The sequence below is a fragment of the Bemisia tabaci genome, chromosome 6, assembly GCF_918797505.1.
Source record: "Bemisia tabaci chromosome 6, PGI_BMITA_v3".
In the NCBI taxonomy this organism is placed as follows: domain Eukaryota; kingdom Metazoa; phylum Arthropoda; class Insecta; order Hemiptera; family Aleyrodidae; genus Bemisia; species Bemisia tabaci.
In genome coordinates, this window is record NC_092798.1 from 42559920 (window position 1) to 42579853 (window position 19934).

The 19934-nt window shown below is 39.3% G+C and overlaps 1 protein-coding gene across 6 annotated transcripts in view; it reads left to right on the forward strand.

The window, feature by feature from the left end:
* Obsc (Obscurin) overlaps nt 1–19934 on the forward strand; it is a 252766-nt gene that overhangs the window by 67665 nt on the left and 165167 nt on the right. For all 6 annotated transcript variants that reach the window (XM_019050687.2, XM_072301410.1, XM_072301413.1 and 3 more), the window contains 2 exons: nt 9327–9451; nt 16247–16423. In XM_019050687.2, the coding sequence (XP_018906232.2) occupies nt 9327–9451; nt 16247–16423 (302 nt within the window). The remainder of the gene's footprint in view (nt 1–9326; nt 9452–16246; nt 16424–19934) is intronic.

Consider the following 19934-nt stretch of genomic DNA (forward strand, 5'->3'; position numbering starts at 1 on the left):
GACTGAAAATGGCTCAGTTTTAGGCCGAAACGTCACGGATTTTTACGTGTAATTGTTAGCCTTGTTTCCCGTTTTTTTCCTATGTTTTTGGTACCTTCTGGTTACTATAGGTAATGATTTAATTCATCCTTAATGAGAGTCCCATAAATAATAATGAATGCAATTCGCACTGCTCCACATTTGGATCTCATTTCGCTATTTGGAACTACAATTTCTGGCTGATCCGTAAAAACACTTAAGTGCAGAGGGAACCTAATAGTACATACATTGTTTCACCAGAAATTTCAGTTCCTAAGTGCAAAATGGAATCCATTTATCACTGATGAGAAAAGGAGGGAAGAATTAGTAGATAGCGTTTTCAGCCGTGTCTCTCGAAAAATGATTTCTTTGTCCATTTTCTATTAAAATATTGGACAAGTCTAAACATTCCTCGCTAATCTATGAGCCACCGATGTAAAAAGCTATTCTGTGACCGACCCATATTAGCACTCTTCTAACTTAATATTCATATCATGGTAATTTGGAGTCATCATAATTTTATTCTCAATTTTGCACTACATTTTGCAATTCGGAACTACAATTTCTGGCTTAGTTTAGAAAGAACGTATGCACCGTTAGTTTCTCTATATTTTTACGAATGAGCCAGAATTTGTAGTTCCTAATTGCAAAATGAAGTCCAAATGAAGCAAAGATAAATTGAAGCACCCATCTTACTCTATATATCATAGGAGTAACCGATAACGCCTGAGGCCCGAGGTGCTTTGGGGGGTTGCATCGCGAAGCAGTCCGAAGGCGTATAGCCTCTTTGTTTCAGAAAAATTGAATGAGAATCGTTTTGCCATCGATAATTTGTGCATTTACCTACTTCTGTCTACAATTCGCGGCTAAAAAACTTTATGCATACTTGGGAAAAATATGGTTTAAAATTACAATTGTACATTGTGTGTTTCATGAACGAAGAAAGTCGAAATCGCGTTTCCTCAGTTTCAATTTTACATGACTTGCTTGCGCTTCCTCTCCGCTAAAGTTGGTCTAAATGCAATTTATCGTGCATCATAGTTTCCTTTCATCACCTTTTTTGTTCACTTGTTCGTCAAGTAAAATATCTGATTAGTCAGATTTGGCTTGTCACAAAATTAAAGAAACTTTTGGCGGATTGAAGAGCCAGTCGAGTGGTTCCTTCTACTGCACCAACGATTCTAAATTTTCAAACTGAGTATAAAAATTATCGCCGTTTTCTGAGGGCATTTTAAAACATTGCTAAGCACCAGCCGACAGCCCTCGCGCTCTCACCTGCATTTTAAGTAAACAGTCTGTCATCAGAGTTACATTGAAGTGAAATAAACTAATCTACCCTTCTCTTTGAATCAAGGATGCCAGATCTTTGCAGAACATCTCGTGATCATCGGCTAAAATTTTCCAATTTTCTAAAATATTATTGAAAATTTAATGACGCATAAGCATTGTTGAAGCATTGCCGTTCAACACGCGTGTCTAGTTTTATCATTTTTATGATCAAGTTGGTGTTTTCAAGGAGCTTAGGGGTACCTTTGAAGTTTTCTCGCTGAAAGAGGACTATTATACGTGAGATACTTGATGCAAGGGTGTATTAATCTTACGCAAACGCCTGAAATGTATTTGACATGTCTAGAACTGTTTTTCTTTTTTTTAAAATCTCATTTCCTCTACTTAATTTTTCGTGCATGCTAAATTTTAAGAATCAAGGATTAAGATGCGTCTCACATGGGTAAAACATCATTGAAAGTAACCTCTTTGAAGTTAAATGCACTGGCTCTGTGGAATAGAATTTAAAAAAAACTTTACGAATTGCTGAAGAAGGCCAAATATAAGCGTTTGGGCCAACATTTATTTTTAAAGTTTCAATTTTCGTGTTATATTCAACATATTATAGTAAACAGTTTAACATACATGGTAAAACATTTTACGGCAGTGTCCGCACCCCAAGAATTGCGGCAGCTGGAGTCGAGATTTGCGGTCTTGGCTAAAATTTTTACCGTGTAGGTTGGACCAAACAGTGACCATACCAACAACCTAAATTACCAAGACACCAGTCATGCCTTTTTAGGTCGGAATTTTCAAAGAGGTTTTTTCTAAAACTGAATCTTAATCAACTTTTATGCGCGATTTTCCAAAAACAATTTTTTGTTTCAATTGACCATTTTATTAAAAATAACTTTGAACTTATCGGTGATCAAATGCATCCTTACGCGATTAAAGAAGAGAATAAATATCTAATCAAAACGTTGGTATGAGGCACCCTATTAAAATTGATGAAAAATGCTATGGATTTTCACTAAAAGTTGGCAACATTGGCCTCGGGCCGTCTGCTTTCGATCCACTTTCACTCGTTCGAGCATCGCGTGAAATCGTAAAAAAGAGTTTTGGCAATGGTCTTGACTGTCCGTAGATTTTGGTCCGGACCGTTCAAAGCTCTCAATTTTATTTCCGCGCTTAGCACAGGAAACATACAAGCTTCAAAATTGCAAGTGACCCCTGACATCAGAATACGTTTAATCCCCCCCCCCCCCCCGGTCAACCTCCTTCCGAGTTGAATTATTTTATCGTCGTTTAATAAGACGCAGCTGTTTGTCACTCAGAGGAGCTGCACTGCATTGCAGTTGCGGCAGCACACTGCAACGTTGCCAAAATATAAGCCACTATTTCAAGTGCCCCATTAAAAGTCAAGAATTGAGGTAAATTATCCCTAAGAATTGCCAGCGTCCAGACTTGGAGAATTATTCTTCTTTTTTACACTACTGACCTACTCCGAGTTTGGATTTCCGTGTTCGTTAGATTTATTTTGGTTTCGAGCCTCGTGCTGCCGTGCAACGCAAAAACGCCGTAAACGCCATTTTACATTTTTTTGGAAACAATGTATCATAGCAGAAAAAATTGTGTACCTTGGGACAATGTTTTTACAGAATTCTTTTGCAAATACTATCAAGAACTTAACCTGAAAATTTTAGGTGCATGGGTAAAACAGATTTTATTTTATTAAGTGTTAAGTTATTAAAACGAGGAAAAATCTTGATGGATTTACGGCGTTCTTGTTTAGCATGGCAGTGTGGACGTATATTCCTTCGGATTCTTCGGGAATGGATTTCAAAATGATTTTTATGTGGCACAAACTTTAGCTTGTGCTAAAGCTGATCTTATAAAAAAAAAGTTACGAAAGTTTTAAAACGCAACAATCCAAACTTATTAGGTAACAAAGTATGAATAATAACGCATTTTCTAATGAACTGGCTTTGGGAGGAACTTATCCTCATGACATTCCTTATACTAAAAACGATTCGCATAATAATGTCAATATCCGATGGAGAATTAGACGTATAAACATAACATTTGGAAACCAATTTTGAAGCTGGGTATAAGTGCCTATAATTAACGTGCGTGGAACTAGGATGTAAGCCAATTTTTAAATGCTCTTAAAACTACCACGATAAATTCAAAAGATGATTTGCAAACGCAGTCCCCCGTCCGTTTTTCAGTTAGATAACAGAGATAGAAATGGAAAATAAGCCCTTTAAAAGAGGGGGCGATTTATGCCCAACAATTATCATAAGCTTTCTTTAAAACATTGCTTTATTTAGCCGCGGATTTTGTTGAAAAATGTGGATGTTTGTAAAAAAGTTCATCATATTCCTAATCCCGAAGATAATCTTTCACAAATATTATGCTCCAAAAATTGAAATACTAGGTTCCGGCCCGACGAATATTGCATTAGTCTTTCCAATTTCAACGATGTGAAATCTTGTTTTAAAGTAAGCCTAGCGCTGATAATTCTGGCCCTTTTCCATGAAGAATCAGATTCAAGCGCATAGATTTATTGTTACGGTTTTATTTCACCCATTCAGGGCTATATTCCAAACTCCTTTGACAGTGGAACTAGAAAAACCTGCACTTTATTGGCGGTGCTTCACAAAGATTGCTCATACTATATTTTTTCAAGAGATTATCACGAATTCTTATGCCAGTACTAACAACGATAGGCCGCTTAACGTCGCAAATCAATGTGATTTATTTCTAGGCAGGGGGTGCGTGGGCATGTGTCTATAGGACGATTGTTGAAACTGTGTCTTTTCCTACTGAGGTAGGATGAAGTTGTATGATTGGTCGGTTGCGCTGGTCGTTTTTTATATCGTGCTTTCTTCATGCCCGATACTCGACATTTTAAAGCCACATCCTCGGTGACAGACAGCTAGTCTCGATAACCGTGAAAAACTTGCGCAATTTGGACTCGATTACTGTTTTTCGTGGTCAGTATGATATCAGGTTGATAGCAAATTGATTTCAGCCTGCGAATTTCATTTGAATATTTAGTAGCATGAAAACAGTTTGTTATCAGTGATACGTTCATCAAAAGAAAAGCGACGTGTTTTCACGATGAGAAAAAATCATGATGATGAAATTGAGATCGGTTTTGCATCAATTTTCACTCGGCAGGATATCAATTTGATGTAAGTTTGCATTCATGCTGATAGTAACAAACTCATCTTAGCACAAAACAGTTGCATGACGTTTTTGGATCATAGATGCAGTGGGAAACACGTCACTCAATTTTTCCAGCGAAAAGCGTGGTAAAGAAACCCTGGTAAAAATTGACAGTAGAATCTGTGTTCCAAAATACCATAGACCTACAGCAGGCTGTAAGATTTCCAATAGCTTCTATAGCCGGCTACACAATTTCTTATAGCCTTTTATAGCCGATGGCGATTAAGTAATAGCCGGGCGATAAAGTGTATGCTAAACGTTACTAATTACGGATGCTAGGACTTAGTGAGTTTTTGGACTACCGCTCTCTTTTTGGGCCGCAGTATCTTGATTTATTTTGCGAGGAAAGCTCCGTACTTTTGATGGATGCCTGTCATTACTAATATATTAGAGCGCCTTCAGTCTCGTATGATACTGTGCAATACCTCGGGTGTGAAATAGTTGCTTCAAGCGCCGTGGCAGGCGGGCAGCCAGCGCGAAACACGCATTGGCGCCTACAAACCTAACAGGGATACTTCCCGCGTTGCGCAATGCGTGAAGTATCCCTGTTAGGTTTGTAGGCGCCAGTGCGTCGCCGCTCCGCTTTATATTAGGCTCTAATATATAATCTGGCGGAGTCAGTGTTATTCAACTCATGATTTTGAAATGTTTGCACATCCTGTATGGATTATTCTCATTTTAGTTGATGAAAAAAAAAATATGTATTAAGGAAAATATAATGTGTGTTTTGTAAATATTAAGGTGGTTCAGTATCAAACTTAATGATTTCCAAAGCACACGAATTTCTACACAATTTCTTATAGCCTTTTATAATCGATGGCGAAAAAGCAACAGCCAGGCGATAAAGTGTAAAGCCCGGCAATAGGAAGTATAGCCCGGCTGCATACTTTTTTATCGCTTCGTAGAGCCCGGCCGTATGATTTTCTCCGCATTCTACAGCCAGCTATATGATTTTCTGTAGCCTTCTTTAGCCGGCTGTAAGAATTCCTATGGTATTTTGAAACGCAGCTCTTATCGCCAATTTTTACCAGGGAAACGAGCGAGGCAACCGATCAATCGCCTAACTATTTAACCTCATGGTCTTGTCTTGTCCAGTAGAATAATACGATTGTATCGTAGAGAAAAAGAAGGAGCTGTTTACATTTCGGGCATCTTGGAATTTTTTTGATGGCGTAGGTTGGCACAACGACTTTTATCATCGATTTTCTTGAAAATGGTGTAATTTATGGAAAAAAGTCATTCTTTAAAAAGTGCTTAAAATTATATCATGAGTTGATTTAAGCAAAAAAATGGGACATTATGGTCCGTTTTTCATACTTCGAATCCCGGATTTCGCTGTCTAGGTTGTACCGACCTACGTCACAGGGTGATATACAAACACATCACTAAACCTAAACAAACCTCAAGATGCACGGCGAGAACAACCTCCCGCGTGGGACCCGAAGTATAGGTCATATGGATCTCTGAAGTTTTCAGATTGAGCATCTGAACACTGTAGGTCCAGCTGTCGAGGTTCGGATCACATATCTGAAACTTCCGTTCTTACATCTGAAGTACTTCAGATGTGAGAACCGAAGTTTTTCGGATGTGAAAACCGAAGTACTTAAGATGTGTGATCCAAACCTCAGCAGCTGGACCTTAAGAGTTCGGATGCTCAATCCGAAAACTTCAGAGATCCATATGACCTAAACTTTGTGTCCCACGCACGAAGTTTTTTCCTCCGTGTGCAAACACTTCCCTTTTTTTCTCTGTGCGATCATATGCCAGCTTCTTGAAGACTGCATGTACGTATCTCTCTTAGTAAATCAAGCTGTTTACGACGCCAAAACGTACGATTTGTCACGAAAAACGCAGGATGGCGTCACGTTCAGGCTTGGAGCTCTGTTTGTGGCTCTTCCGGCAAAAAACACATATTTTCATTTCTGCATGAGCCCTGGAAAGCAAGAAGTTATACGGGAAACAGGACTCATTCCTAAATGTAGTTATGCTCCCACATCAGAGGAGCGACGTGCTCACCCATGTGGGTGCTCCCGTCTTTTTCCTTCGAGCCCGACGTCATTATGAGGCAGGAGGACAGGGGTCTTAATCTGCCGGCGCTTATATTTCGCTTGTCATAACACCGGAGGGAGGAGGAAGATATATTTTTGAGTGCCGGTGCATTATTGCCAAAATTCTGACAAGAGCCCTGAATTTTAAAGACAGGCTCACTTTAACACCGGGACCTCATTTGTCAGACGGATACCAAGTGGGCAACATTAATCTGAAGAGAATCAATTCCAAGGAGCGGAACTATATTTTTTCTGAGATGAATACAGGGTGTCCAAGGTGTTCAGTAAGGTTGAATCGTCACACCGGTGGAGTGTGTTCTATGCTCAAAATAAGACTTACACGGTAAAAAGAGGTAGGGGTTAAGTCCCAACTGTTGGATGATGTGGACATTCCCAATTAATTGTGGTAATACCCCGATTAATTGTGGTAGTATCCCAATTAATTGCGGTAGTACCCACTGAATTAGGTTAATAACCCAAATGTTGCGGTACTACCCCAACTTGAGCTGCAGTGCTACCAAAATTAATTTGAAATGTCCATATAATCCAACAAATGTGGGTAGTACCACAATTTTGGGGGATAACCCCTGACACTTCTTTTTCCGTGTATATTTCCTCCATAAAGCCCTCCCCCCACAGTGACCCAAGTTAAAGCTACTCCCCTCAAACTGAAGGAAAAAGCAATGTTTTTTCTGAATTTTGACAACGTTTATGGACCAAAACTTATAGAAAATGACTATGCGACATAATTCTAGGTGCTGGAATCATCTATGGCCTCCAAAATCTCGATATGTTCAGATAAAGGGGGATGTGGAGGAGTCTTGTATCATTCATGGTAAAAAAAACTTAATTCCTCCCTCTTAGACTCTCTAAAGTCCCCATACAACCTAGTGTTTCAATATTTTTGAGCGCCAAAATGTTTTGAAAACACCCACTTTTTAAGAATTTTGGTCTATGACCATCGCCAACACTCAGCCAATCCGCCGATTTTCCCTAAAATTTGTGGAAGGCTACGTAGCTCTGAATTAGGGCACCTTTGAAAAAAAAACTTAATGAAGGAATAAAATCTTGTTTTCAGTCAATCTCTGTAATTCTGTTTCATGAGTAAGCGCCATAAAGCATGTTCCTGAAGTAAAATTTACAATGTTCTAAGGATGAAAGTTACCGAACAAATGAAAAGAGTAACGCAGTGTAGCTTTATTTCTTCTGTGAGAGATTGACGGATCCTTTCCGTTAAGATAACCGAATCATATGGGGTAAACCTATTAATTTAACGCTGCAATGACGACTGCATTTTAATAGCGTATACTTGGGCGACGTTCTGTACGTAACTTACTAGCTAACTTAAGATTTTGAGATCTTTCTGTTCCATAGATCTGAAGTGGTTCATCGCAGCCCGTGCTGAAAAGTAGATTGTGTCTTATTAGTGCTGTCTGAATGTGTTTGAAAGCGTCACTAATTGGCAACACGGTTGCCGAGGACGCGTTTGAGCGGTAAATTATAGCTACTATTTATAATCTCATATCCATATCCTCATCTCCCGCCTTCCTGCTGTATCCCGCTAATTCAGTCTGCCACTCTCACCTACTGCAAGTACTGCGTTCCGATCGCTCAATCCTTGCCAGTCGTAAACGTCAAACTAACAACGATGCACATTCGATGAGCGTATGCCAATTACGAGCCACACAGGACCTCCTTGAAAACAAAAGAGGGCGGCAATGGGCCGTGGTTGAAAACTGTGAGAACCAGAGCAATTTAGAATCTATCTATACTTTCTCAAAGTTTATTTTCTCATCAAAATTCCACGCAGGATGTGCTGTTGTTTTGAAATAGTTCATAATCAACTGATGATCGAGGAATTAGCGTCTCATATAGAAAATCGACGGCAAAATAGGTACCATCCTGCGTACCTCGTTTGCGGTGTTTAAAAATCTCCGCTCCCATTTTATCTTTTTAAAGGAGGACAATTCAATAGCATCTCTTGAAATGTTCACAGAGTTTTCTTCGCGTAGACAGGAAAAAAACACGGAAGTTTTCAGAAATTGATGTGGAGTTGGAAAGCTGCTTAAAACATAAGTGTGACAGGAAATCTACCACGTTACAAACCGAGATACGTGATTTGGTAGTTTCACCGTCGATATTCACCTTTCAGTCGCGAGACGTGAATGATCGATTATCGATACTTCCCCATTTGCATCTATGGTAAAATATCGATTATTAAGGTGTTCGTCGCCAACACTCTGTCTATTCATCCTTTTCCATGGGTTTAAATGGCAGCTCAATCGATATATCGCAAAGCACGCTACATTACTGGTGCGTTTGTGTTCCGATCCTCTTTTTTCTGAGATGTTTTAACCTGTACGTATTGATGGCTTTTTCGGAATTAATGAATTCCATCTTCAGATCTCCTTCCAGGACCATTGGTCACGAACGCGTCGAAACAAGTAGAACTTTATGAATAAACGTAAAAATTGCTTAAGCACAACCGCAGAATCAGTTTTCTCGCGGCTGGAGTCGCTGACCGTGCGCATATTCAGATTTGGCGCGCAAATTGGCTTTTAGGAGTGTCGGATTAGCAGAATGTCGATAAATTCTTATCAAGAAGAAAGTCGCTTAAATCAAGCAAATACTCGCTCGATTCAAACGATGCTATACTCAATTCTAGAATAAATACTCTTGACGGAATACTGAAGTATTTTATTTTTTTCCACAGCGGTTAGAAGGAAAAATAGTAACCAAGAACGTATCATATTTCTGTTGCAGAGTACAAGAGACATCTACCTTGTGATCGAAGATTATGTTCCCAATCGAATTGAAGAAATCACTTTGCACAAAGGTGACTTAGTGGTGGTTATCGACACTGGAGAAGAACTTGAAGAAGAACCAAAGTAAGTGCATTCCCAGATAAATTACAATCCTGCTTCAGTGCACATGGCATCAAGCTGCCTGAATTTTTGTCAACCTTTTAAAACCAGAGTACTCGAATGGGGAGAGTGCGGGAATAATATAGAGCTCTTAATTATTATTTAATATTTACCTTATTATTTACAAAACACACCATATATTTTTTTTTATTACATGCGACTACGCTGACTCTGCGAGTATAAAAATTAGAGCCTAACGCAGAACTGAGCAGCGTGCTACCGGTGCAAAGCGCGCACTGGCGCCTACAAACCTAAGGGGATACTTCACGCAGTGCGCAATGCTTGAAGTATCCACTTAGGTTTGTAGGGGCCAGTGCGCGTTCCGCGCTGGCCAGCCGAACGCCGCGCCGCGCCGCAGCGTGCCACGGCGCCTCAAGCAACTATTTCACAACAGAGATGATGCCCAGTATCATACGAAATTGAAGGCGATCCAACATATTAAGAATTTCCGACATTCTTTGAGAGTATGGAACTTTCCTCACAAAATAAATCAAGATACTACGACACAAAAAGAAAGTGGTAGTCCCAAAACTCACTAAGTTCTAGCATCCCTATTTAATATCATTTGGCATAAGTTTTGAACTTCATTAGAGAAAAAGGGGACTCAATGTAAGCAGAAACATTTTTGAGTATGCTGTCAAGAAGATTTTATTTTGAATGAAGAATAAAATAACTGAATGAAAGCGGGGCTCTGCTTGATGTAAGTGACTTTTATTTTATACAAGCATCTTTTCTTCTTTACACAAGCATTATTTTCTATATTGATTCATTAGGAAATCTTCTCGGCGGTAAATTTGAGCATATTTCTTCATGAACCAAGTCACTTTTTTCTCTAATTAAGTTCAAAAATCATGCTAAACGTTATTGAATACAGATACTAGGACTTACTAAGTTTTTCATCTACCGCTCTCTTTTTATCGTTGTCACTCGACTTAATTTGCGAGGGAACTTCATGCTTTTGAAAGATGATACATTGGGGTGCCTTCAATATCTTATGATACTGTGAAGCAACTCCCCGGAAAGTACCTCCACCTCCAAAGAAATTCAGAATTCAGACATTCAGAAATTCAAGCAAAACTCCGGTTGAATCGAGAGTACTTTTTGTGCGCTTTTCCTAAAATTAATGATGTAGTTTCATCGTACGATTTACCGACAGCAATTTCTATTTGATGTCATTTAACCGGGAAATGGAATATTTCTCCACAGACTGTAGACAAAAATTGGTATGAAAGCAAATCGTGACCTTCACAGACCAATGACCGAAAGACCAATGAGCTCACAAAAATAGCAAGGGGAGGCAGATTCACCTTGCAGACGGAGCCATGCTCCGCGAAAAACCTCATAAAGTCGTTGCCGCTCTGACGCAGGGGCGTATCTACATTTTCACATGAGACTCCTGTCATCTATATCATTCCATGCTTTCAATGGCTCATTTGGAAATAGAGATACGCCCTTTATGTCAGAGGAACAAAGAAGTGAAAAACCGCGAATCCACTCAGGGTCTCTAATCGAGTGGTGATGTTTTTGCAATGTATAATATGCAGACAGTTATGAAAAAATTCAAGGTCATAGTATTTGCGGAAAAACAAAATTGAAAACGATTTATAATCGCTGCCCGAATCCTTAAACAACTACTATATGGAGCTCACGCATTATTTCGAGCTTGGCGAAAAAAGAATGATCTATATACGGATCGCGTTAAGCACAAAGGACCCAAGACACATCAGCTGTTGCCAAATTTAATTGGGCAATCTAATTTCTCACATGAAAACTGTTTTGCGGATTTTCGTACAAATTCCAGTGAATTTTTCCTACAGTAAGAGGCAAATTTCTTAAAATTTTCAAAGAAATCCGCACAAACGTTCTCCCGTAAAAAATGAAATTGCCCATTTAAAATTGGCAATAGCTGATGTGGCTTGGTTTCTTTCTGTTAAACGCGGTCCATATGGGGAATTGCGGTTTTATGGAAAGTGTGCTGATGATATTAGAAGACAGAAACCAGTTTTTACTAAGTCAGCAAAAATCAAGTAAAAAGAGCCCCGTTATACACGTATGTAAAATAATTTTCATGTCCTTTCAGACGTAAAAAAACGGGCCGCAGTTTTACATGCGGATGTATGTGGGGAGGGGGAGGGGAGGATCATGTCATTTGAACGAAAAAACCTTGTCATCGGGCACAGCGATGGAAGTTTTGTAAGAATATGACAAACAACAAATACTCGAATTCTACATTTTCACCAAACTTGACCCAAAATTTCGCTCTTCTGAGGAATCGGCCTCCATGCACCGATTGAGGTACACTTTTCCAAGGTCGGTCACTTACACTGCCGTGCTGAGGAAAAAAGCCTCGTGAGTTTTCTAACGTTGCCAAATTTCCTTTGATAAATTACGATTATTCTGAGAAACTTGCAAAAAATTGCCTTCCTTTTTTTCTTTTCTTTTTTGAGAGAGAGAACTTCGTATTTTAAAACCCGCAATATCTAGAAAAATAATGGATAATCCTTCACAACATTCCTCAAAAATGAATATTTTATAAGAAGGGGATTTGGTAGCATCTCAATGTTTAAACGGCTTTTTCTCTGGGTACAGCAATATACCCAGAGTACCTACATAGCGAGAGTATGGACAGATCGCTTCATCGAGAGCTCAGGGCCCAAAAGTGCAGCCATTCTTCTAACCAACTTTTAACACAAATTTTCACTGCTGGTCTGCAGATTTCAATTCTAACCAAGATGGCCAGGAATGTACATAAATGAGCGTTTTTCCGTGAAAACGAGTAAATGTATGCAAAAACTAAGTCAAATACGCGCTTTATAAACGACCGTTCCTAATAATTGTACTAGTAAATCGCTCTGTATAATTGAAATTCATAGGTTGGCTGCATTTCTGGGCCCTAACTTTGTTCGCGGAGGCATCGGTGAAGGCCTGATGGATTTTCGGAGTTTCACATCTGTCCATACTCTCGCTGTAAAGGTATACTCTAAATATACCCAAATCAACTCCTACACGTATTAAGCGAAATCGCGTTTAATCGCGCGCAGGTTCAAGGATCTTAAACACTCGCAAAATTTGTCACGTGCAATAAAGTGCTCTGAAATATGAAACACCACGAGTCGCGAGATAAAATCCACCTTCTGAAAGCATGTAGGAAGAGAACCCAGTCTGAGGCACGGAGCGGCTGTTGGGATATACCTGTGTGCGTATACGTTTCAATACAATCATTCATTAGGGGAAGATTAATAATGAGCCCGTGACGTTTTCCCGGGGAGGAGGCGGGGGAGGCGTGATGTAATATGAACGGGTGCAGAAATAGCCCTGGGATCATATTAGTTCAACGCCCTCACCAATGTTTTAGTTGCCAGATTTTTCCAACGCCACGGATTTCATCAGTGGTTTACCTTGTAATTTTCCGCCTCCGTGGGAGTGAGATGCGCTGGAACATGGATTTCACATCACCAAGTTGTTTTAAAACATTAACGATCGTTTTATCAGTCTACATTTAAACTACTATGGGATTTTTGCGAAAATCCTGAAGGGTCTAGATTTGAATCAGTGAGAACGAAAACACACCAACTCGAAAAAATTAAAATAATCAAGACATTCACAAACCTGCACATTAGGAGAAGAAGTTAGTCTAAAAAAAAGATTGTTGGTGCCTAAAAGCGAGTATTTCAGGAAACTTTAAATGTTCAAGTTGGCACAGATACGGTAACTTCAATGACCTTTATGAAAAGTGTCTGGCCTTAGTGAAAAGAGAGCATTTTCGAGGTACCAAGTTGGTGTGTTTTCGTTCTCACTGAGACTGATTCATTTGATTTATTTACTAAAATTTTTAACGAAGAGGATTTTTTAAGAGAATTATTAAACGCGGTCTTGCCTTTGAACGCTTGCGGGTTTTTTGTTCAGTGTGTGTATGCTTAGCTTCCTGAAAACTTTGATAACGCACGTTGAGTGATAATTTTAATTTCTGAGTTTTTATGTTCTATCAGCTTTTTATTCGATTAATTGGTCTTTTTAAATTGTTTTTAATAACCCAAATGTAACATGCATTGTGATATCACATTAATGAAGTGACTTTTTTTGTGAACTTTGTGATATTGGTGCTGAGGCTGGAAGCGTAGTCCGGAATGCACGTACATATAACAGAAATAAAACCAAAAGCGTACAAACACAAGACTGTTCATTTATGAATTCTCTCCATTGGTAACACGCAAAATGCGTTACTTTAATGATTTTTGAATGGAGCAAAATGTCAGGTCTACGTTATTTTTCCAAGAATATTTTTAAGCTCAAAACTGGCGAAAAAACATAACAAAAACAAAAAAACACAACAAAAACAAAAAAACAAGGAAAATCGTTTCGGAAGCCAACATTTTGAGATCTGAGATTTTACAAAGAGTTAACAAACATAATTGATTTTTATCTCAGGAATCAGGAGCTTGCAGAATTGCTCTGAACTCTTTTGAGCTTTGATAGGGGTGATATTCTCACCGAATTCCTAGCAACAAAAGAATACAAAAAAATGCGGGCAGCGTCGGAATAGATCTTTAAACCCGCACTAATTCTTTGCCACCAAATTGTCTGGCTTTTAATTTCCCTGATTGCCCCGTCATCTGCCTCCGTCCTGAAATCAGACTAATCATGAGCTTAAAACTCATTAATAATCGCTATATCTTAATAGTTTGGCAACATTGAGCATATCACACTAGTTAGGTGTCCGTCTATTTGATGTCTATAATTTAACATCTTGATCGATTAATTATCCGGAGTATGTCGGGCTTCTTCTTCCTGGTTTTTAATCCAGAAGAAAATTAATTTTTAGGACCTTTTTCATTTTTTGGGTTTACAGTATGACCAATTTCAAGCCTTTTGAAATTTTCCATACCCAACTAAACTTCGTGATTTCTTTCGTAGGGGCTACGCGTGATTTCAAATTCAACTTTAGGACCAATTTCTGGAATACATTAAGAGCGTCGCACACTGCGGCCCCTGCGTATGCATAATTAACGAGAAAGAGATAGATTTTCTCTAACAACTGGCAACGAGTATATCTTCCTAGTACATCTTCCTAGACTAAGATGCGCTCCAGTTAGGAGCCATCGCGCCGTTCCGTGACGTCATCATGTCGCGCCTCTCAAAACTCCCGGACAGATCTTGAAGTTTGCCAAATCTCCGCAAATAGTCTTTTTTCAGATTAGGAAAACGGTCCGTCTAAGAGCCGTAATAACAAATTTCATTATACCATCCGTGTTTCAGGATCAGATACCACAGCGAAAAAAAAACTGAAGATTTGACTGTTGATTTAACATTCTGGTTGTGAAAAAAGTGTGCGAGAACTTCAGAAATGCTGATTTACCCGCTCCAGCAGTTACTTTAGCAATACCGAGATGTAAAACTAACTGCCGTGGCGGGTAATTCAACAGTTTATAAGTTCTCGTACTTTTTTTACATCCAGAATGTTAAATCAACTTCACCTTTTTTCGGTGTATAACTCCGATCACTGAAAAGCAAAGATGAGCCCTTAGAACCCTCAATTTCGAATATTAAATGCTCTGGCTTCACGTACCTGTCCTCAAAAAATCATGCCGATTTTAGTCCAGCCTGGGCTCCTTTAGGCAAAAAGGAGCCAAAATTTTAGTCACAGTGCAATGTACGACTAATCGTGGCGACACCCACTATAGCAAAAATCTGTGATTATAAGTTATCGTTTTCTCAAAGCCATCCGCCAGAACAATTGCAGCAAAATGCACTAACACATTGAATTCCTGCCAAATTTTTCCCGATGGAATTCGCATTTCTTAGCACAGTCACCCAGATTTGTCCTTAAAATTTCAGATAACTTGGATTAAATCACGAATCGCATCCTCTGAAAACATGAGAGAAAATGAAAATTGACGAATTTTCCGGGAAATGTGTGTTTTATGAAGAGAAATTCGGTGACAGCTGGATGTTCATACGGCTTTTTCCCTTAGTGCAGAACACATAGGTGGTTCTGTCTTTCAATTTTGAAACTTTGAAACTCTGTTAGTGATTATCTTGGTTCCTCTCTGCTTAAAGTAATCCGAATGTCAGTGAACAAGACATTCTTTACCCTTATTTTTCGAATCATTTTATAACATTGGAAGTTTTGGAATTTTCATTCTCCCATAGAGCAAAATTTGTCGGTAAAAAAGTGATTTTGCAGCTCAATTTGGCAACTCGGTCGGTCATTAATTGGCGTGATTCCGCAGCGAGCGCCTCGGTGCATCGATCGGATTACGGCCAGTACCTGGATTTGCTCGATTATTTTTGGAAAATGGAGCCGAGGATCGAATTTGAGACCATATTTCACGTGGCTCCAGGGGAGCATTGTTGCCACGGTCAGCACATGATCTTATGTCGTCGCTTCTCTCATGAAAAAACGGAACTTCATTTCAACTTGTCATATTTCCTCTGTTCCTCACGAAAATTGCCATTTTACCAGGATAATAATCTCGGGAATTTCTGACTGAAAATCACACTGATTTCTCTTATCAGAAAAACTTTGGCCAAAAATCACGCGGGTAAGTTCCTGCAAAAAGCTGAACTTTTTAAGTCTGTTTTGCAACCTTTGAATGCAGTTACGTTCCTTCGGGCGGGAAATGTCGATGTGTCTAGAGGTTCATCCCAGACTGCACCTACTGCTCTTCTCCGTATCACGACAGCAGTGTACTTCACCCTTGCATAAACTGCTCCTCTCGATATCAACATAGTATGTAATTTGGTATGTTTGAATTACAGGCGGCCACGATTGGAAACGGAGGTAGAGCTGACTCCGGGAACCGAGTTGACGGGAGCAGCTTTTCTGGACAGCTCAGCGGCCAAACATAAACTCTCCGTTCGGCCGCCCGACCGACGACCCAGTCTCAAAGGCCGATCTCGATCCGCGTCTCCAGTACCCCCGGCCGTAAATGCAAGGTGAGTTCCATCAAACTTTTCTATTTAAACTCTTGAACCGGTTCATTCATTCGTAGGACTTGTCTAAACGAACCGTTCCACGAGATTTATCCCAGGGAAAAATCCCTTTTACCAAGTCGGGAAAAATATCCTGCCGTGCTAAGGAAAAACGCCGTATGAACATTCAAATGTTCCCAAATTTCCTCTCAGAAAATATTTATTTTTCAAGAAAATAATGAATAGTTTTACTTTAACCTTCGAAAAATTCAGATCAAATAACGAACGGAATTTTCTTAAACATGTATATGTATGTATAAAGTCGCTTTTATAGCACTCTTTGGCGCTCTGCGACCCCTAGCCGTCAAAGTCCCCTATCCTCCCAAAGCCCTTCAGGGAGTTGGCAAGCCCTCATTTCTTCTAAAACCCCCTGTCGCCACCCTTTCATTGGGCATCCCCTTCGTCTCCTACCAGGAGGAACCCAATCAAGCAACTTCTTTGGCAGCCTTTCGTCCGTCATTCTATTGACATGACCATACCAGACAAGCTGTTTGGTCAAGAAATTCTATCTTGCTAGGAAAAAAACGTTATACAAACACCACGAAGGTGCCAAATTTTTGCTGATAGAAATACCTAAACATAACTAAAATGTCGTAACGAACTGTATAACCTATAGCTAACCTGAACCTAAAATCTCACCACTCGTACAAAAATGCCTACCTGCTAATTGGTAGCGTGACCGTGACATTTGCTCAGGAAAATAATTGGTTCTATTTTGAAATTATCTTTGGGTAAATTTAGCAAACTCGTGATGTTCATATTTACTTCCGTGATTTAGAGTGTGAAATTCTTAACTCTAGCCGCCGAAATGTACACCCATATCGCCATGCGATGGAAAAGATTTAAGGTTGCTTCATTTAAAACTAATAAATGCGATGCTAAGAGGCGAGTCCCGAAATGTTTTGCTTGGTTTACGGCTGTCGTGAATGAATTTAAGTGCGCTCGTAAAGACATTAATGGTCTGTTGAACATGCAGCAAATTTTGGAGGTGTAGCCCCCGACAAGTGAAAGTACACGAGACCGGACTTGTCATATCTCGAAACCTGACTTCCACAAGTTATTATTCTTCCTTGTTTAGCAAACGTGGATCTTTAAGAGATAATCCTGATTTATTTCAGTAAAAACTGCGTCATTGCTTTGATAGAAAAACATGCAGCTACGTTTTAAGAACTAACATGAAAATTCCTTTTTTGAATGAAATTTAATGTATAAGCGTAGTTTGTGGGCCCAAATTTGTTACACACGAGCATGTCTCAAAAGTTTTTTTCATCCGCCGAAAAATTATCGCCTCAATTCGGTTGTTACATTTCTTGAACAATGTTTCTTACCTGTATTGAACAGTTTTTAAAACTAGCCGATCAATTAATAGTAATTATTAAAATTAAAAATTATTCAAAAACACAACATTTCGATTGAAATTGTATTCGTATTGTGTAGCTAAAAAAAGAAGAAACATTGAGGTGCAATGGCCCATTTATCCTTGGCAAAGGTCTCCTAATATTGAACAGGCACATAAGGTCACAAACTTTCTGGGAGAGGACACCCATCTTTTTTTTTGGGGGGGGGGGGGGAGGCCCCTGTCCCCTGGAACCTGTATGGGGTCCGCTAAAGCCTACGGAAGTGTTATTTCAGTGACTTTTAAATTGACTTCAATTTTTCTTTTCTTCTTTTCTGCAAATGCAAAATTGTGTCGTAGATCGGCACCTGCCTTTTGAGAGCATTGTGGGGCAACCGTATGAAGCTCTCCTCGAAAATGCGGCAACACTGCGGCGAAAAAATACGAAGAGGCAACGCGGCACGGAAAAGGTGTATAGTGAAGAAAAGGTCATTCAGATTTACGACCCACATAGAGCTAATAACAGAGTCAGACTCGGAACAGGCACCCGGCCAAACGTGGACCAGACGGATTCGCTAAACCACACAAGAGACCAAAATTCAAATTTTCGCGCCGTGAAATCAAAATTTCGAAATCTCAAAGCTTGTCTGCGCTTATGCTCTCTACATGAACAATTTCGACAAACCGATTGGCCGTTTTAGGCTGTCCAAAAATCTTACCGTCAATATTTCATCAATTTTTTCTCGCCAGACTTGAATCAGTATTTGTTGGAGGACACGGTTATATCTTCCTCCATGGAGCGTACCATTGAGTGTTGATAGGAAGGGGGGGTGTCTCAAACAAAAACGTTGCCGCTTAGGTTCTAATTATATAATTTTTTAAACAATACACACTTGGACCGAGTTTAACAGAAAGGAACCAACCAACATAAAGTTGAAACTGAGATGAAGAGATTTAAAGTTTAATCTCTCCAAAAGGCTCAATGTAAAAAAAATGAACTTTCGCCCCTCTTAACACAGGCTGACTTTTTTTCTCTACTTCGAGTTTTTTGCAGGGGAATTGATACGACTTTTGAGGCTCAAAAACATTTTTAACTCAATTTTTTCGACAACGTGGGTTGGTTCCTTTCTTATGAACTCGGTCCAATTAGGTAATGTTTGATGAAAGAAATTCTCGGTAATCATATACCTATCTCCTTCCTCTAACTTCCTCAATCTTCGATCTCAATCATCTTCTAATCATACATATATTCCAGTAAAATTTAAAGGATGATGGTTCTCTGAAACAAAAGTCTGATGCCAGATAAAGTAAATAATTTCATAAAATTTGCAATACCGGCTAAAACAACATCAAACACATATCGAGTCTTCTCTTGGGCTGAAAGCTCCGTGATCTTGGCCTCCTCTCGTCGATAGAGGCGCATCTATTAAAACAGAGCTGCTTATATTGAAACCTCATTTCAATTCTGACCTTCCTTATGTTTACGCTAACTCATTAATTGGCAATGACCACAATACCGAACATGAAGCTGCGTGACCATATGTATGTTTTTTTCTTCTTCTTTTTCAATTTCTATTGTGACATTGGATTTTCGCAATAAGAAACCACTATTTCTGGCCCATTTTAGAAACAAAATACATGCCATTGGTTTCCCTATGCAGATATGTGCTTTTATAGGAGATCCAGAGATAGTGGGTCCTTATTGCAAAATGTAATCCAATCATAGTCCGTTCCTCCACAATCTGAATATTTCCAATTTGATGCAGCTTGAACAATACCGGTTCACATCTCCGCTTCAGACCTTTCAACATCACATATTCTAAAACTAACTTGATCGATTGAAAACGGATTATGTACGTATCAACAATGAATCCGTTGACTGAAGGCAAGGAAATATTACTGAAACTAAGAATAAAAATGAGGATATACATACAAAAATTACCTTTTCCCCATCATTGTGTGCTTGCCCTTTTTGGGGGGAAATGTCGAAATTTATTTTAAAATCTCCTTTCGTGTATATTTGGCGGCAGTGCTCGAACTCTGATCGTTGAGGTTAGCTGTCAACGGCCGACGTGGGACGTGCGCGCAAAAAATTATCCTCAAGTTTATGAAATTTGCGAAAACGAGAGTGTTAGAGTC